This window comes from Eurypyga helias, unplaced genomic scaffold (genome assembly GCF_000690775.1).
Source record: "Eurypyga helias isolate BGI_N326 unplaced genomic scaffold, ASM69077v1 scaffold9862, whole genome shotgun sequence".
Lineage (NCBI taxonomy): Eukaryota > Metazoa > Chordata > Aves > Eurypygiformes > Eurypygidae > Eurypyga > Eurypyga helias.
In genome coordinates, this window is record NW_010236583.1 from 1 (window position 1) to 18,210 (window position 18,210).

Consider the following 18,210-nt stretch of genomic DNA (forward strand, 5'->3'; position numbering starts at 1 on the left):
ACATATAAATATGTATATTTTTACATATAATTGTGCTCTGTTTAATTTTCTCAGGTGGTCTCTCCTTGTAAATTACAGCATTCTTTGCAGGCAGTTTGGCAACTTATTTATGACTAGGTAAAAAAAAAAAATAATGGAAGTGTTTTGTTGTACCTATTAAATAAGTAAGAAAAAACTATGGTAATTGACACTTAGATAATTGAAAGTTAGCTTGAATGATTTTTCTGGAAAAACATTCTGGTTAGCTTTCCATACCAAGCATAATTGGGTTTCCGTGAGTGTCTGAGGATAAAATTTTTGAGGTACTTAAAACACATAGCAGGAGTTAAGAAGTAACACACTGTGCAACTTACAGGTATGATAAAATATGTCATGGTTGCTGCCTGCTATCATAAGGGAAAGTTAGATCCTGAAATTTCTAATTGTGTGTTGGAGCCTAGCTTAAAGCCTTCAGAAGTCTTTTATAATTTATGAGGTATATATGGGCTTTACACTTAAAACTGAAAGTTTTGTTCAGCTTGGAGCCTGGAAGGATGGGATGTCTGAAATGCTGTGTTCAAAGGTTTGTTTGCCTTGATTAGGAATCCTCTTACTTTCAAATGCCCAGGGTTTTTATAGCTCTGGTAGTCCTCCTACTTTATTAATTGACTTGTTTCTTTACCTTTTATGATTTTAAACATTAACATATTGTTTTACTTTTTAGAGAGGCTGTGTTTCCTAGGAAGTCTTTCTCAGAAGTGCCTTACTTAAAATTTCTAAATGTTATTTCCAGTTCTTAGTAATTTAGCAACAATTGGAAGCAGAGTAGTAATTCATGCACTGTCAGTAAACTGAAGTAGTCTTGAAAAACCTCAAGCACAAAAAGGAATAGATTTTCCACAACAAGGAAAACAAAGCATTTCTACGTGTTGCTACTTCTTAGGATATTTGGTCATGGTTTTATCCAGGAGGCCCAAAAGTTATGCCTCTGTTTGACAGAGTAGGTAGAAGGTGGTAATGAAAAGAATATTGTGCTTGCAAAATGGATTTTACATTAGTAAAGTTTATAAGAGAGAACCTCTGTGCGGTTAAACTTGCTTTCTTTTGCAGTCCTCCAAATTCCACATATCGGGTGTGACTGCAAATTTCACAGGGAGAGGAGAGCACAGCAGAATTATTTACATCTCTTCTGACTTCCAGTTGTACTACGTGTGCCCATAAAAACGTGCCACATAATGTGTACATCAAATAAAAAGTTTTAGCCTGTCTTTCTAAAATTTTACTACAGTTCATCAACCTCTACATCGCTGTCCTGAAAATTCCATTTAGGAACGTAAGTTCAGTCTGATCTGGAGATGGTCCCCATCCTGCATGCTGCTCTGCAGCTTGGTGTCGGCAGAACTTGAGTCCAGCTTGAGCTGTAGGGCTCTCAACAGCTCCTTGAGCGTATTACGTGGGGGGAAATAGGGAGCCTTCATTAGATCTAATCTTATTGCAGCAAATAAGTGCTAAACTGTGCAAGTACTGTGCTTAAAAATACTCATGTGCACTGATCTTCCTTGAAGACTAGTGAATGAATCATGATCTGTGAGAAAGATGTGAGAACCAAAAATAAACCAGAAAATCCTTAACTCCTGTCTCTCATGAAAAATACCTCCTTTCACAGTAAACCATACACACTAAATTTAAAAAGTTGATTGATCTATCTGCCTGCCTGCCTACCTACTACATTGTAAATTGATGTCAAATTCTTGACGGCTTTTATATGCTGTATTTTTTTAGGCCTAGATAAGAAAAGAATTAAAAAATCTGGAAGGGGACAGTCATGGCCAAGCCACGTTAGTGAAATCAAAACTTTCATAGAGTTTTGAATAGGTTTTTATAAACAGATTTCTACTTTTTGTTTAGACTCCATAGCAGTGTACTCCTAAAAGGTGTTGTATAATGTTTTATTGAATATGGCTCAATTTTTAGGATGCTGACATGATAAAACACCAGGTATTTAGAAGATCATAGTGGTCATCCTCAAGTTAAGTGATATCAAAACATTTTGGTTATCAGTATTAGCTTTAAGCAGTAGTAAGTTTTCTTCTGTTTCCCACATTAACTCGTTCTGTGTTGTAGGCACTTTAATGATTATGTAGTATTCCCTGCTACCTGTATTGGTCTTGCTCTGGCTTCTGCTTTTTTATTTGTAATTTTCTAAAGGACCTTTCCGTGAAGAAAAAAAGATACTACCTAAGAAATACTATCTTGCACATAGACACTTGTACTACAGATCACATGACTGTAAATTAATTCCTTTAGTTTAAATTGGAGAGGAAACATTGCAGTTTGATCATTACATCAAGTGGTCTAACCTTGGATTTTTGGGGGTATAGTCCTGGCTTTTTCATTGATAGCCTGTGTAGTTAAAATCAAGTAATCCAACAGAGGCTACTTGGAGGTTGATTGTTGGATAATGGATGTGAACCTTGGACATACTTGGATTTTGACTAGACAAGGCCCAGAGCAGCCTGCTTTAGCTGGAGCTGCTTGCGGCAGGGGTTGGACCAGAGACCTCCAGAGATGCCTTCCAGCCTGAATGACCCTGTGGTTGGTGAAAACAGTGAAAATGGTGGGAGGAAAATCGGGGGTGAAGATGCTATAGGTACTGTACACAGCTCATCTGCCACAGGTTTTCTGGGTGGGCTCAGGCATGTCATTCAGTGTCTCCACTTCTTGGTAATGCCCTCTGGAATGGGGCAGTACAAAAATGCTGTTTCAGAGATCTGGTGACTGCTGCTGATGGTCCCAGACACTCACTGGTGCTGTTGTACTAACCAAGCTAGGCTGCTATGAAGGCAAGTAGAATGTGAGGGCAAGCCTAGACTCTGAATACAGTTTTCATGGATTCGTGTATGAATAGTAATATATGCATGGGATAACTTCTGGATGAGTCAAATGGCTTTTACATGTGGATTTATTACGATAAATCATCAGCTTATTCTTCCTTAGTAATTGATTGCTTTGATGTTATCAGCCTTACTTGTACGTTATTCTGAAATTAAAAATAACATTAGTATAAAACATTTTATTTTATTTATGTAGCTTTTTCATAATTTTATTGATCACAGATTCATTTCATTACTGGACTGTATTCCCAAAGATTGAGCTGGCATAGTCACTATGATATAGTGATAGGACAAGGGGTAATGGGTTTAAATTGGAAGCGGGGAGGTTTAGATTAGATATCAGGAAGAAATTCTTCACAGAGAGGGGGGTGAGGCACTGGAACAGGTTGCCCGGAGAAGCTGTGGATGCCCCATCCCTGGATGTCTTCAAGGCCAGGCTGGATGTGGCTTTGAGCAACCTGGTCTAGTGGAAGGTGTCCCTGCCCATGGCAGGGGGTTGGAACTAGATGGTCTTTAAGGTCCCTTCCAACCCTAACCATTCTATGATTCTATGATTCTATGATCACTGCATAGTCGATGACAGAAATCCTGAAAGATGTCAGAGTACACATAACCAGCTATGGTTGTTCCTCTGAGACCCAGGGGTGGAGGGAACGGGAGAATCGGTGTTTGACACTGTTAGAAGAAAAAATTGATCGTGGCAGAAATGCCCGTTTTCAGGAGTTAAGACTCAAATGCATTGCATGTAAGTAAATAGATAAGCTAATTAAAAAGATCAGCAAGTGAGTCATTATTAGCCTAGTTCAATGTAACATGTTTCATTTGACATTGGAGGAGAATTTCTACTTTAATTTCTTTCAGAAGTCTCACACTTGCTGAGAGATTTTTGCTTTAATTTTGTTATGGGTAAGCTGTAACACACCTTAAAAACCTGTTCTAAACAACTGCTCTTCTGAGAATCATTACTGTCTTTATTTTATACATGCAGGGACAGATTCTTCTTGTGTGAGTTTACAGCAATAGAATTCAAAACTCCTGGAAGTTTGTCAGAGTCGGTCCCTCACCAGCATCATTAGATTTTAGCATGTACCCAATTTCTGTCTGAAGGGGAAACACTTTGTTTCAGCGGTAGCCCTCCTTAAAGAGATGAGTAGTAGGCTGAAGGAGTTCCTGTCTTGGGCGTGGTGGTATAACGCCATGTTAAATAGGGCTGCTTTTCAGTAGTGTTTCAGCAGCTTTTAGTAGGGCTTCACCCACATGTTGCACGTATGACCGGAGTGGTGCTGTTCTGAAATGTCAGCATGAGGTTACCTGTTTGTGGGAATGTGGGAAAATCATAGAATGGGTTGGGTTGGGAGGGACCTTAAAGATCATCTAGTTCCACCCCCCCTGCCATGGGCAGGGACCCCTTCCACTAGACCAGGTTGCTCAAAGCCTCATCCAGCCGGGCCTTGAACACTTCCAGGGATGGGGCATCCACAGCTTCTCTGGGCAACCTGTTCCAGTGCCTCACCACCCTCTCCGTGAAGAACTTCTTCCCGATAACTAACCTAAACCTCCCCGCTTCCAATTTAAACCCATTACCCCTTATCCTGTCACTACAGGCCCTTGTAAAAAGTCCCCCCCAGCTTCCTTGTAGCCCCTTCAGGTACTGGAAGGTGCTGTAAGGTCGCCCCAGAGCCTTCTCTTCAGGTGAACCATGTGTGATACAAAATTTGTGATACAGTATGTATCACAAAATGTGATACAAATAAAACTACAGATTTTCAGTGGTCTGAAGCCAAGTGCTTTTTACATCCCATGATTGCCCCGTTAGTTTAGAAACTTGGAAATGCCCAGGTCAGTTTATTTTGATGGTTCCGTGTCCTGGGAAGTGTGATTCAAGAAGTGCGCCTGGTGCAAGGCAGGGCCACACACCTCTTTCCTTGCTGATGGCGGGCAGTGGTGATTTCCTGATCTCTCTGTATTCAGTGGACAAATGTCACACTGAAATCTTGCTACTTTTTATTTGCGATGCAGCTTTCTGCGTCTTTCTAAATCACCTACAGTCCATTTTCACTGAACACACAGCTCTGGCACAATAACCACGATGTCTAAAATGGCCTCTCTTAAACTAAGATTTGGTTTTCTCTTTAGTTTCCAGGAATACTTTCAACCCTGTTTTCCTTACTTCTGGTGAAGATAAATAGAATGCGGAGGGAGGATCGTGTTCATAATTTTGTGTCTGCCTTTCTGTCTAAGGGGCAAGTGTAATTTGTATTGCTTGCTGGAATAGATACTGGAATAATTATATTAAATAAGTTTAGATGCTGCTAATAATAGTGCTAATGCTTGCTCAGAGGAATGCTTTCTTCCCCCTAATGTTCTGTGTGGGCTGACTGAAAATCACTTAGCTACATCAAATTTCTTGGCCTGTTTCTATGCCTTTTTCCCCATCATGAACCGAGGGGTATTGTGTGTACTAAGGTGATATTCTTGCATGTAGGAGTATAAGAAAACTGATTCTGCAATGTGGACATGGTGATCTGTCTTCCCAGATATAGACAGCTATTCTGAATACCTCTGGGTTTGAATACAGGATTTAAGGCATGTTTAATGGACCTGAGTTCACACTATATCTTATAAAATATGTACGTTCTAACGTAAGTTAGTTATGGTTGTCCCAGAAATACAGGATCACAAAGTCACTAATTGTAATTGACTGGTTTGGATTCATTTTGTGGTATTAGATTTTCAAATTCAAGAAGTGTTCCAAGTACACCAAAAAGAACGGTTTGGTTTCATGTATTGGATGTGGTGTTATTGGGAGCTTCATAACAACTCGAGCACTAGTAGTGAAGAATTACTTTTATTTTAAGAGATCTTCGGGGTACTCAAGTCTTTGAATTTCTGTTCTACTTGTTAAAAAGTATTTTTTTTTCTATTGTTATTAAAATATTTTGCTTGCTGTTTTTTGGATGGGAATAATGAAAAGGGAAGACTACAAACATGGGATTGTTTAGTCTAAATTAGGTTTTAAAAATTGGCTTTTTCCATGTTTATTTCTCAAAATGCATTACATATTTTCACTTGACTACTGGTCTGCTAATGGCAAAGGTAGTGTTTTATTAAAGGAAAGACATTTAGAGAAATCATGTCAACAGATGAGAATACATTTGATTTTTTAATAGGTATTTACTGAAGGAAGAGGTTTTGTAGGAGACATTAGCACTTACCTATGCAATTTCTGTTGTTAAAATATCTTTCTAGTCTGGGGATGAGCTCTTTCTTAGGGTGTTTTTGTCTCAGTATTAACGAGGAAGTGTAATTTTTTTCTGAATTGAAACGATTGTAAAAAAACTAATTCATGTGTGCTGTGATGTGTCATATGGGTAGTCAAGTCAGAGGCTTCAGCTATAGAGCTGTCAAAATCATTAAAAAAAAAAAGTGGAAGCTTCTCTCTAGAAGTTCTTTTTCTAAAGACAACCAGTGTTAAATGGATTTTTCGAGGAACTTCTGACACCTTCTTAGGTAATTCACACTTAGAGAAAGTAAGTGGGAAATCAAAATCTCTTTGAAACCAACTTGGAAATGTTGCCATATGTCTTATTCTTGAGATTATACAAGTTTAAAAAAAAAAAAAAAAGGAGGGGGGAAAGAACCCCCCGAAATCCATCTTTCAGCTTTGAACTGCCACATACTTCAACCAGACAGTTCTGGGATCTGTTAAATCAAATCTCCATACACCACACTTCCCAACTTGTGAATTGATAGGTGATGCAGCTTTCAGTGGTGGTATTTAAGTTTACCATGGGAACAGCTAAATCAGTGACAGCAGCAATAAGGAGGCACTGAATATATTTTTTCAACTTACAGCCGTCTGACTTTCACATCCTTTATTCAGCAACCTGATAAGGCTGAGTTAAAATGAATTATGTAGTGTTTGAAGATGAGCAGAGGTGCTTGGGAAACCAAAGAGGACAAAAAGTGTTTGAGATCATGGGCTGTGACTTGAATTTTTTAAGGAAAGCTTTTTTTAAGTGTCTCCTATCTCCTGACCTGGTAATAAACACAACTATAATTGGAATGAAGTTTTAGAGGGTACTATTGTACAATTGCTACATTTTGTATCCTTAGTTTGGATATAGGCAGTCAAGGTTTCTTCCCCTACTGTAAGTAAACTGAGCCAAATTTGGCTTGATTTATATATGTGTGTCTGTTCTCTGGCGTGACTGTAAGGCTGTAACCAAGGATAGATCTTATCCTCATGTGACTATGCATATAGAGCTTTAAGATGTGTGAATAGTGGTCCTTTGTGCTGCAAGCAGTCTCCTTGTCATTCCCTTGGCTCTCCACAGATTTTTCTTGGACCTCATCCTGCTCGTGCTGTGCACAGGTTTCCGGATGAGTTTTGTGCTGTCAGTGACAGGAGAACTTACCTGACGCCAGAAGTAGCGTGGTGTGAAGATGGGGTCAGTGCTGAATGGAAAACAGTTGGAGCACTGGAGTAAGAAGGGAAAAATTAAATCAGCAATCATTCCAAGAGTTGTTTTGTCTGTCCTTTACTGTCTGATTTAGTTTCTGGACTAAATAGGGAGCAAATTGTTTGGATCTTGAAGTAGCATTTGATTTGATTGTTGTGCTGAAGAAAGAAGAAAAAATGTCAGTATTCTTTTTTTCTGAGTTCCATTTTCTTTCAGTTACAGTATACAGATGCACAGCCCAGAGTTTCACAAATATTTTTCTTGGAAGATTTACAGTTTTAAGAAATGTAAGAAGAAGGTTTACTCCCACACACTTTGATTAATTCTTCTATGGAGTCTTCACGTATAATTTGAAAGTCAACTTTCAGTGAGTGCTGTGGGGATTTGTTAGTACTGAACAGCTTTTAGTCTTAGGAAGTAAGAAAAGGTGATTTGCTGAAGGAGAAAAAATCAAGTAGTTTGGAGTAATGTAATAGAATACAATACGTAACTGCCTTAACTTGCTAAACTGACTTTCTGTACCCGTTCTTCTGCATAAACATACTTTGAATTAGCTTTAACTGTCACGTATCTGAAGAAAACTATAGTGGGTGTAAAGCAGCATCTTTTTTTTTTTTTTTTTACGTTAGTTGTTTCAGTGAACTTGATTGGCTCAGTATCTTTGGGAAAACCTGAGCAAATCTAACTTATTTTCCTTAGGCATGAGAATATTCATTCTCTTAGAGCACTGCAAGACAGGTATCTAGATCCCTGTGGAAAAAACTCTGATCTTGAGTGCTTTTCTGTAGCCAACTCTTTGTACATACATGCCTGCTAGTTCTTATGTATGACTTTTCTGTAATAGGGAGAATTAAGTTTTCTTTACAGCAAATAGGTAGAAAGGAAACTAATTAATCAATTGACAGTAATCCTAAACTCAGATTGGCCTTGGATCTTGGGCCATTGACTGATGTGAGTGAGCCACGTTGCTCAGTTTGTCCTGCAGGGAGAAAAAGGAGTATTCTCTGATGTGTTCTCTTTCATCAGCCCTAGGTTCACTTTCATTCCTCCCTCCCTTTTCTTTCATGTCCTATTTTTCTCTGAGTTTCTTTCACCAAAGTGAGAAGATTAGAACTGTCTGATTCCATTTTGGTCTTTTTTTTTCCCCCCTCAATTCCCAGAGTAAGGCACCTCATCATCCAACATCCCACCCTTCCCACTTGCCAGCTGCTTCCATCAGCTTAAGTTCTTAAGCATTCTTGAATATTACATCAATTTTAGAGAACCATGAACACCAAAATGCATCTTAATCAACACATCTGTTGCCTTTTCAGAGGCGGTTTGCCAATTCTTTTCCTCTGTGAGTATACTTTTTATTAGAGACTTAATCTGCCATAGGTCAGGAGAAATTGCTTGCGTCCCTTTAGATTACTTCAGGCAGTTGATACTTAAGAACTTTTCTGAAATTCTGACTCAGTTACAAATTAGGCATCCAGTTAAGCATCTTTTCATAAGCCAGACGCATTTTCCATTTTATGTGTCCATTTTATGTGGAAGCTTGAGCCACATGCTTAGTGAATCTCAGAAAATGTGCAAGACACTGATACATCTGTCTTACCATAGGTTGGAGAGTTGGGACTAAATAAATATGCGAACACTGGAGGTAGGAGGTTTAGAATATCAAGATGGTAGCAAAAGTTAGGAACAATTAAGATCTTCTAACTTGTTTCAAACACAGAGGGTCTTATCCTGTACAGAGGCCCATGTGTGCGTCTTGTACAGTAAGACACAAAGTTTGACCAGCTGTAGTGGGCTGACCCTGGCTGGAGGCCAGGTGCCCACCAAAGCTGCTCTGTCACTGCCCTCCTAAGCTGGGCAGGCGAGATAAAATATAATGAAAGGCTTGTGGGTCGGGATAAGGACAGGGAAAGATCATTCACTAATTACCAGCACAGGCAAAACTTGGCGGAAAATTAATTACCAATCAAATCAGAGTAGGGTAATGAGAAATAAAACCAAATCTTAAACACCCTCCCCCCACCCTCCCTTCTTCCTGAGCTCAACTTAACTCACGATTTCTCTACCTCCTCTCCTCCTCAGCAGCACTGGGGAATGAGGGTTATGGTCACTCCATCACATGTTGTCTCTGCCACTCCTTCCTCCTCACAGTCTTCCCCTGCTCCAGTGTGGGGTCTTTCCCTCCCCTATCACTGGCCCTGATGGACAAGGCTCAGCCTTATCCAGCGGTGGGTTCATCTTGGAACCTGCTGGCATTGGCTCTGTCAGATATAGGGAGGCTACTGGCAACTTCTCAGAGAAGCCAGCCCTATAGCCCCCTGGCTACCAAAACCTTGCCATACAAACCCCATACTATTTGAAGTTGTGTATGCAGTGTGCAGAGACAACTAAGATTTTCCATAATAAAGCCAGGACTATGTCCTCCGCTAGGACATTTCTGTGCTTTTCAGTCTTCAGATGCACTCACATAATATTTTTTCAAGTTTTTCTACATAACCTGAGGGCTAGATATGTGTTACTTTGTTTAACAAAAGCTAGGGTTCTCATGTAATTATGTATTTAAGCTAGCACTGCAAAACCTCAAATGCTGCTAAACTTTGCTCAGAGAGAGATCCCTTTACTGTTATTTTGCTTGACAACCTGCAAAAGGAAAAATCAGCAATATGTTTATAAGTAGCAATCTAATACTACAAATTGGAGCACACGATGGAGCTGGTAGCAAAAGCATGGTAGGCCTCAAAGTCCTACAAATGTAGGATGAGTAACGGATGAATAACCTTTGGTCTTACCTTATTACTCTGGGGTTTTCTTGTTATGTAGAATTTGGACAGTAAAATAACCTGTATATTGAAATCTAAAACAAAATAAGAAGCATTAAATTTTCACTTAATTTTATCACAGAGAAATACTTCTTCTGCCAGTGGTGGGTCACGAGGGTGGCTATACTCCCATCCCTGTCATATGACAATCCTCCCAGTAAAAACTATATAACCCATTGGGGCTCTACTGACAATATGCAAACTTAGCATTTGCAATTACCTCATGATACTGGGCCCATAAACCTGTCAGGGAGAAAGAACGTACTGTTTAGCATGTTTCCATTTTTACCATTAACATCTTATAGGGTAGGTAAGTAGTGCTTTAAATACTAGAAGATTTCCATTTAAATCCATGGCACAGTGAATTTGCTCTTTCACATAGACATATCCAGAAATGCTTTGTTAAATAGAGGTTTTAAAGTAGTATACTTATAATAAATCATATTTGTGCTTTAACCCGAACTAACACTTAAGCACCACACAGCCACTCACTCCCCCCAGTCCCAGCCCTGGTGGGATGGGGGAGAGAATCGGGAGGGTAAAAGTGAGAAAACTCGTGGGTTGAGATAAAGGCAGTTTAATGGGTAAAGCAAAAGGCACGTACACAAGCAAAGCAAAACAAGGAATTTATTCACCACTTCCCATGGGTAGGCAGGTGTTCAGACATCTCCAGGAAAGCAGGGCTCCATCATGCGTAGCGGTTATTTGGAAAGACAAACATCATCACTCTGAACGTCCCCTCCTTCCTTCTTCCCCCAGCTCAGTGTAACATCATATGGTATGGAATATCCCTTTGGTCAGTTGGGGTCAGCTGTCCCAGCTGTGTCTCTTCCCAGTTTATTGTGCACCCCCAGCCTCCTTAATGGTGGGGCAGTGTAAGAGGCAGAAAAGGCCTTGGCTCTGTGTAAGCACTGCTCAGCAACAACAAAAACATCCCTGTGTTACCAACATTGTTTCTAGCACAAACCCAAAGCACAGCCCCGTACTAGCCTCTGTGAAGAAAATTAACTCTACCCCAGCCAAAACCAGCACAGTACTTCAGGATTTACATAATATATCTATTACTGTTCTCTGAATGGAATTTAGTAATAATATATGTAATCTTGAAATACATAGGTGGGAGAGTTGTTTTAATAGCACTGCTTGTGAGTCAGAGACTTTCTTAATTAAGCTTTCATTGTGTGCGGGAGCGGGGGGGAGGGGGGTGATCAGAATAAGAAGAATTCCTCCCACGTTTGCAAGAAAGACAATGGAAAGAGGGAGTGAGTTCTTTTGCTGCTGATTTTTCTCTTGCAAATGATTGCATGAACTGCCCAATTAGGAAATGTGCAAGATGAGGATGTTTGTAGAGGTTGACAGGATTATCATACAATACAGACCTTACAAAAAGATAGAAACCAGAAAGAGTAATGACATGTTGGAACACTGGTGAAAGGGTGTTATGGGTTGTATATTGGCCCAAAAATGGACAAGTAGTGGCAGATTTAATTTATTGGGGGCATCTGCCCTGGACAAAAGTCCTTTCTAAAGTGAAGTGGAACACTGCTATCTTTCACTAGTTTTATTCAGCTCAGTAGTAGTTGTGAGAGATGAAAAGTCCAAAGGTTGATAACCTACAGGCTCCTACTCCCTCCATCCAAGAAAGGAAAAACCAATCTGTGCAGTTCAAATGAGGAGCCACTCTTTAGCTTGTTGGGTGCCCTGCAGGCTCCAGTGCAGAGCAAAGGTGTAACATATTTTTAGTGTGCAAAACCTATTCATAAAAGATATAAGTGGTGAAACAAAAGGCAAAGCATAATTGAAAATGCTTGCAATTATATTGGAAAGTGTGTTCTTTCTGTTGGGCTGCCCGTCTGCCATCTATGAGGTGGCTCTTAGGGTTTCCTTGGTGCAGACCCAGGGTCTCAGGGTGCCGTGGTGGGGCTGTCTCAGAGCACTTTTCAGTGGTATCCCAATCCCCAGTGTTCCTGCAGGCTGGTCCAAAGTTTACCAGATTTGGCTTCCTAGCTAGATGAAGAGTTCGCACAGAGGAGTTCAGGTAGCAGTGTCATCCCGGTCCTCTTTTCTAACATATCAAGATACTGTGGTGCATTCTCTTCACTCAAAAAATTGCCAAGAATATGTCATAAGGACAAGAAATAGTTTAACAGTAGCTGAATACTGTTTCAATAGACAACCCTAAGTATCGATTTACTTGAGAAAACAGAGCTTTTTAAGTTATTTTGAAATAATACTAGTTTGCTTTCTTGTTTTGCTGTTGAAAGTTTTCTTTCCCAACACTTAATTATTTAAGTTTTAATAATATTACAAATTACTTGCCTAAGCAGACAAAGTTGCAGTAGTTACAGTGAGAAAACAGGTATAAGGCATCCTGAAACTATTGGGCAAACAGTGGCTAGGAAGAAGATTGTCTCACTTATTATTTCTAATAACACGTCCTACTGCTTGAGGTCAAATCATCTTCTGCTCATCAGAACCATTGCAGTCTCATCAGTGGGTTTATCTACACAAAGGTACATATACTTTGTGTCCTACTACTTTAATACTGTTGGGGGGAATAACTTCCAATTTTTTACAGCCTGTGTTTTAATTTGGTGAAAACTATTATTGCCATTATCTGAAAGTATAGAAAAGTCTGTAAATAAAACACTAATATATCACTGTCATTCTGCCTGCCCTTGAGACTGGCCTTCCTGAGCATTTTTTGAGCTAAGCATTGAGGGTTTGGTGGTTTTTAATATATACCAAAATCACTCAGACTAATGGGAAGGATTCTTCTTGCTCGGGATAAAGGAGCTGTTCTGCCATCATCTCTGGCTTTCTCAGTTATTGCAGAGGTGCTGTGTGAGGCTCTTCTGAATCACAAGCAGTTCTGCTGTGGACTCCTCCTGCCCCATGGAGGATACAAGCTAGTAGTTAGTACTTTATTGAGAAAGAAACTAAGAACAATTTTAAAAAGCAAAAAGAATCACTTCTCCAAAGTAAACTTGGTGATGTTTGCGTACTTCTCGTCTGCAATGGTGACACCTCAGAACGGCGTCTTTCCCCCTCGTAGGTAAGAAGATTCCACTCTCCCTGTGAAGCACTCTGAAACCTGAAAATGTGTAACGTATGTCACAAACTTGAGCTTTGGAAGGGTTGTAACCGTTGTATGGCTATGAAAGCCATCTTCTCTGCCCTGTGTACGTTATACACCACGGGTCCTTAATGTGGTTACATGGTGTTGTAAGATCTACTGTGGACATTTCAGCACAAGTGAGCTTTTTTATGTGCGTTTCTAACCTGGTTGGAAACAAGTTGTCTGTCTCAGGAAGAGGATGTGGAAATGGAATCAATAAGCCATACCTTAAAGGCAGGAAGTAGTTTTCAGCCCTGTTTTTTCTTCAAATATCACAGCTTTTCTGCAGGTAGCGCATGACTGGGATATCCAGAGACCTGTTTAATTCAGAGCAGCTTCTGTTTTGCTGTGGCTGGAGAAGAATGTAAAATTCTACAACTGTCTTCTTTGTGACACCTTGCTGTGTCTCTGGCCATCCCCAGCCCCCGTCTTTTGCATGGTTGCAGGATAATGGGTGCCTTGCTACATATACTTCAGTAGTTTCTGTGCTGGCAAAAACTTGCTTTTTCAGGTTGCTATTCACCCATCCAGCATAACTTAACTGCAAAAGGCTTTAGGCTGGCTATTAGCAAAACAGCCTGCCTGCCAAAGTATCATAGAATCACAGAACCATAGAATGGTTTGGGTTGGAAGGGACTTAAAAGACCACTGAGTCCCACCCCCCCTGCCAGGGGCGGGCCCCCCTTCCACTAGACCAGGGTGCTCAAGGCCTCATCCAGCCTGGCCTTGACCACTTCCAGGGATGGGGCATCCACAGCTTCTCTGGTCAACCTGGTCCAGTGCCTCACCACCCTCTCTGAGAAGAACTTCTTCCTGATATCCAATCTAACCCTCCCCACTTTCAATTTAAACCTGTTACCCCTTGTCCTGTCACTACAGACCCTTGTAAAAAGTCCCCGCCAGCTTCCTTGTAGCCCCTTCAGGTACTGGAAGGTGCTGTAAGGTCTCCCTGGCACCTGCTCTTCTCCAGGCGGAACAAGCCCAACTCTCTCAGCCTGTCCCCATAGCCGAGGTGCTCCAGCCCTCTGAGCATCTGCGTGGCCTCCTTTGGACTCGCTCCAAGTGGTCAATATCCTTCTGATGTTGTGGGTTCCACAGCTGGATGCAGCACTCCAGGTCGGGTCTCAGCCGAGCAGAGTACAGGGGCAGAATCACCTCCCTCGACCTGCTGGCCACACTTCTCCGGATACAGCCCAGGATATGGGTGGCTTTCTGGGCTGCCAGCGCACACTGCCGGCTCATGTCCAGCTTTTCATTCACCAGTACCCCCAAGTCCTTCTCCTTAGGGCTGTTGTAGTGAAACAAAGTGTGTTGTGGACTTTCCCTTGCTGGAGATTTTCAAGAACCATCAGAAAAATGGAAGGTGAGGATGCCTGAAGTAAGTGAGACCCTTCCCCGCTGCAGGAATCTGGGCTGGGACATCTCCTAGCTTCCTGCCACTTACGCTTCTCTGATTCTGTGGCAGAGGAGCAAAGCTGAGGGTGAAAAATATTTAACTAACAACTCTTCTGAAAGACCAAATCCCCCAGTCATACAAGGTTCTGTTTGTGGCATATTATGTAGCTTTTGCCACTATTAGAAAAAGACTGCTGTACTTCTCTGATCTATCACAAACACATGCTTAAGAATACTGTCATTCAGGATCTGTCTGGTTTAATAGTTACCTCTGGGAAAAGGGCTTTGTCCTGTAATGTTCACAATGCTTGTTTTCCTTCTTAGCATCACAACACCATTTCCTTTCCAGGAGCTGACAAAGGCCAGCAGCTCAGGTGTTGACCCTGCAGATAATTCCATAGCCAGAGCTCTGTTAAAATACACATTCATGTGTTCACCACTTGGAAAGTTCATCTCCCACAGCAGGCTTGACCATGATGTTTTGTCACATTTTCCTTCTTTGCTTGAATCCAGCCAAAGGACTGTCAGTATGAGCATGTGTCACCGAAGTATCCACCACCACAAGTGGCTGGGCATGCTCCGAAGAGCATGCTGCAATCACACTGCAGGACAGGTTTGCAGACTTGCAGCAATAGGGTAGGGGAATCTAGTTCCAAGGATGGCTTTTGGTCTGATTGTAGTTAAAATGATCTTATAATAACATAATGTACAGGTAGGTTCTCCATTCAAAAGATCATGTACTTTTTTTAGCTTTAGTAAGCAGTTGATTTAATAGTAGTAAGTACAGTTCACTAAGTAGTTGATTTCATTAGAGATACTGCACCTTGTTAGCCTGTCAGGGCTTAACACTATCAATACTAACACCAAGCTAATATAACTCATAACTAACATAGTATCAACATGAACTGAATGTCACTGCCACCAACTAAATGAATTCTTTTTTTCTGCAAGTTGATTGTGTCAAGTTATGGCACAAAAACTGTTCTACATTTTACAAATTACTATTTTGCATTACTAGTTATGACATGAGTAGACCCATTACATTCCATGGAGTAAGCTTTCTCCTGAATAATAGCTTTAGTATTTACCATATGTAGAATGCATTTCCACCTCTCTGATTTCAATTGCAGATTTATTGACATAAGGGCATTGTTTTTAGAGAGGCTGTTTGTTCCTCCTGAAAGATTACACGGATAAGTGAAATAACCTTAGTTAGCATTCAGTTTTTTTGTTTTCTTTTGGGTTTGTTGTTTGCTTTGAGGTTTTGGGGTTTTTTTTGTCCTGTTGTCTGTGATGTCCCTTCTAACAGAAAAAGCTCTAAGTCCTGTCTTGTGGAAAAAGGCTTGGAAGTTGAAATTTTATTTTAAAAAACCTTGAGATGTGAAATTGACTTTTCAGAAAACTTGTCATATAGCAATAACTTCGCTTTCGTATTTCTAGCAATGTAACGTCTTTTGCCAAATAAGTTGTGATGTGAAAATTGTAGTTCTTTATTTCACAAATACCATATTTTGTATAATCATTAATGTTACATGCCACCAGTAAAGAAATTGAGAGGAAGTAGGAGGAATCTGTCTCTAATTTGCTTACTTTGTGGATCTGACAGCTGTTTATCTATAGGAATTGCTACATGCACCCTCCAAGATGAGGTCAGTACCCCTGTGATCTGTGTGAGCCCCCAGGGGTCTAAAAAATGGATGTAGCACCCTATATACATATACATATATATCTCCATCCTCTACCAGTTGCCCAATCAACAGATCCTATAAACCAGAAATGTGAGCATTAAATATTATATTTATTAAAACACGCTGTATGATCATCTGAAGATGACCATGTGTAATTCCATGTTGTGAACACCTTAAGCTTGTGTAAGTTGTCACTAATTCTGCAGGCACTGTGCCGGTGGAGAGCAGGAACTTGGGAGGGCTTATCTTGAAGGTTTTCTTAGGGCAACTCTCCATGTCATTTGCAGGAGAATTTTGCTTGAGCCAATATAGGGACTGTTCTTCCCCCTTGCCCAGGCTTTGCTGCAGCAGAGCGGGCGGGCAGCAGCTGGGGCAGCAGTGGTACTTCACCTGGTCGCTTCAGGTACCAGGCTCCACGCTCCTGCTTTTGAACACTTGCTCCAAATTATTGCCAGCCAGCAAGGTTGGGACATTTCTGAAAACTCAATGCAACTTCTCCGCCTGCTGAAATTGCAATTGGACCTTCAGTGAAGAGTCTGTGAGACTCTTTAGTAGTCCTGGACTTTATGTTCTCCTTTGTTAAGTGGATCGAATGTGAAAATATTTGAGTTTGAAAGGACATGGGGAGCTACTGGTGTCCCTTCAGCTCTGAGTGAGATAATGAACATGTTCATGCTAATAAAGAAATATTAAACGTAGAGAAGGTTTGAACCATGTGCCAATAATTTGAATAGCTTTATTGTTTGTTGTTTGAGCTTGGTGTGTGTATTTTCTTTTTTTTTTAAAGAAAGAAAGGAAAGTAAAACAAGCCCTGAATCAGAAATGGCTGCCTGTCACAAGTCCCAGTCTTTCCTGTCTGTTTGCATGTCAAGGGAAGTCTTTAAATACATATAGGTAGAATCTTTGTTTTAGACAAGAATTTAAGCATTTAAAGATAAGCGTGTGTTTGAAGGCAAATAAATTTGAGCCTGAGCCCTTGCTACGAAGTCATCCACCATTTTTGAGCTTGTTATACTTCAAAATGCAATTTTTTCTTCAATGCATTCAGTAAATAGCTCATGTGAACAGACATGACTTGTCAAGATTGCCATCTCTTCTGAAACTACCCCATTCTGTGAGCATTTTTTCATTTGTTTGGTAAAAGTCGTCGTCTTTGTTTTCGTTAAAAGTATAGCTTTATCTAAGGATCTGAGTCTTCTGTTCAACAAGAAATTTCCTGTCAGCTTTCCTAAAGAAAACAGATTCGAGATATAATAAGCAAAACCTGTGTGTTTATTCCTTGTTGAAGAAAGGGGCTGGAAATACACTTTTATAGAAAGAGTATTTGCATGCTCTTTCTGTGACTGGGATAAACTGTGCAGTTAATGTCTGTGTTGGTCAGTAATAGCTTTATGAATTACATTGTAGCATTTACCTTGCTCTTCTTTTACCTCAGCGTTACATCATTACTGTGTTGCATGGCTTTTAAAAACAAGGAGAAATCAGAATTTAAATATATGGGGATTTTTTAGCTTTGCCTTTTTTTTTTTTTTGATTAAGCCTTAAAGGCAATATCCTGTAACTTTTTCTGCCTGGAGAAATCTTGATGACAGTATATATGCTTCTACCGTAGAGACCTAAAATAGAGTTTGGGAATAATCCTTTGAGACCTAACTTGGATACATAATGATCTGGTTATACTCCATCCTGAAACTCGAGGAGCCCTGGACATTGTTCCTGCCCCTTCCCACTTTCTGACATGACTTCAGGCAAATTACCTCTCCTGCCTCAATACCCTTCCTCTGTTCAGATGTTATGTAGTGCTACAACAAAAGCTTTATTTCACTACATACATACTGGTTAACATGGTCAGGTTTA

General features: G+C 40.4%; 1 protein-coding gene across 1 annotated transcript in view; it reads left to right on the forward strand.

Moving 5' to 3' along the window:
- Positions 1–3,449: 3,449 nt before the first annotated feature.
- Positions 3,450–18,210, forward strand: part of LOC104503759 (protein kinase C epsilon type-like) — a gene marked incomplete at its 3' end in the record, with an annotated part of 32,022 nt that continues 17,261 nt past the window's right edge. Inside the window, exon 1 of the mRNA XM_010147143.1 lies at positions 3,450–3,618. Within this exon, the coding sequence (XP_010145445.1) occupies positions 3,450–3,618 (169 nt within the window). The remainder of the gene's footprint in view (positions 3,619–18,210) is intronic.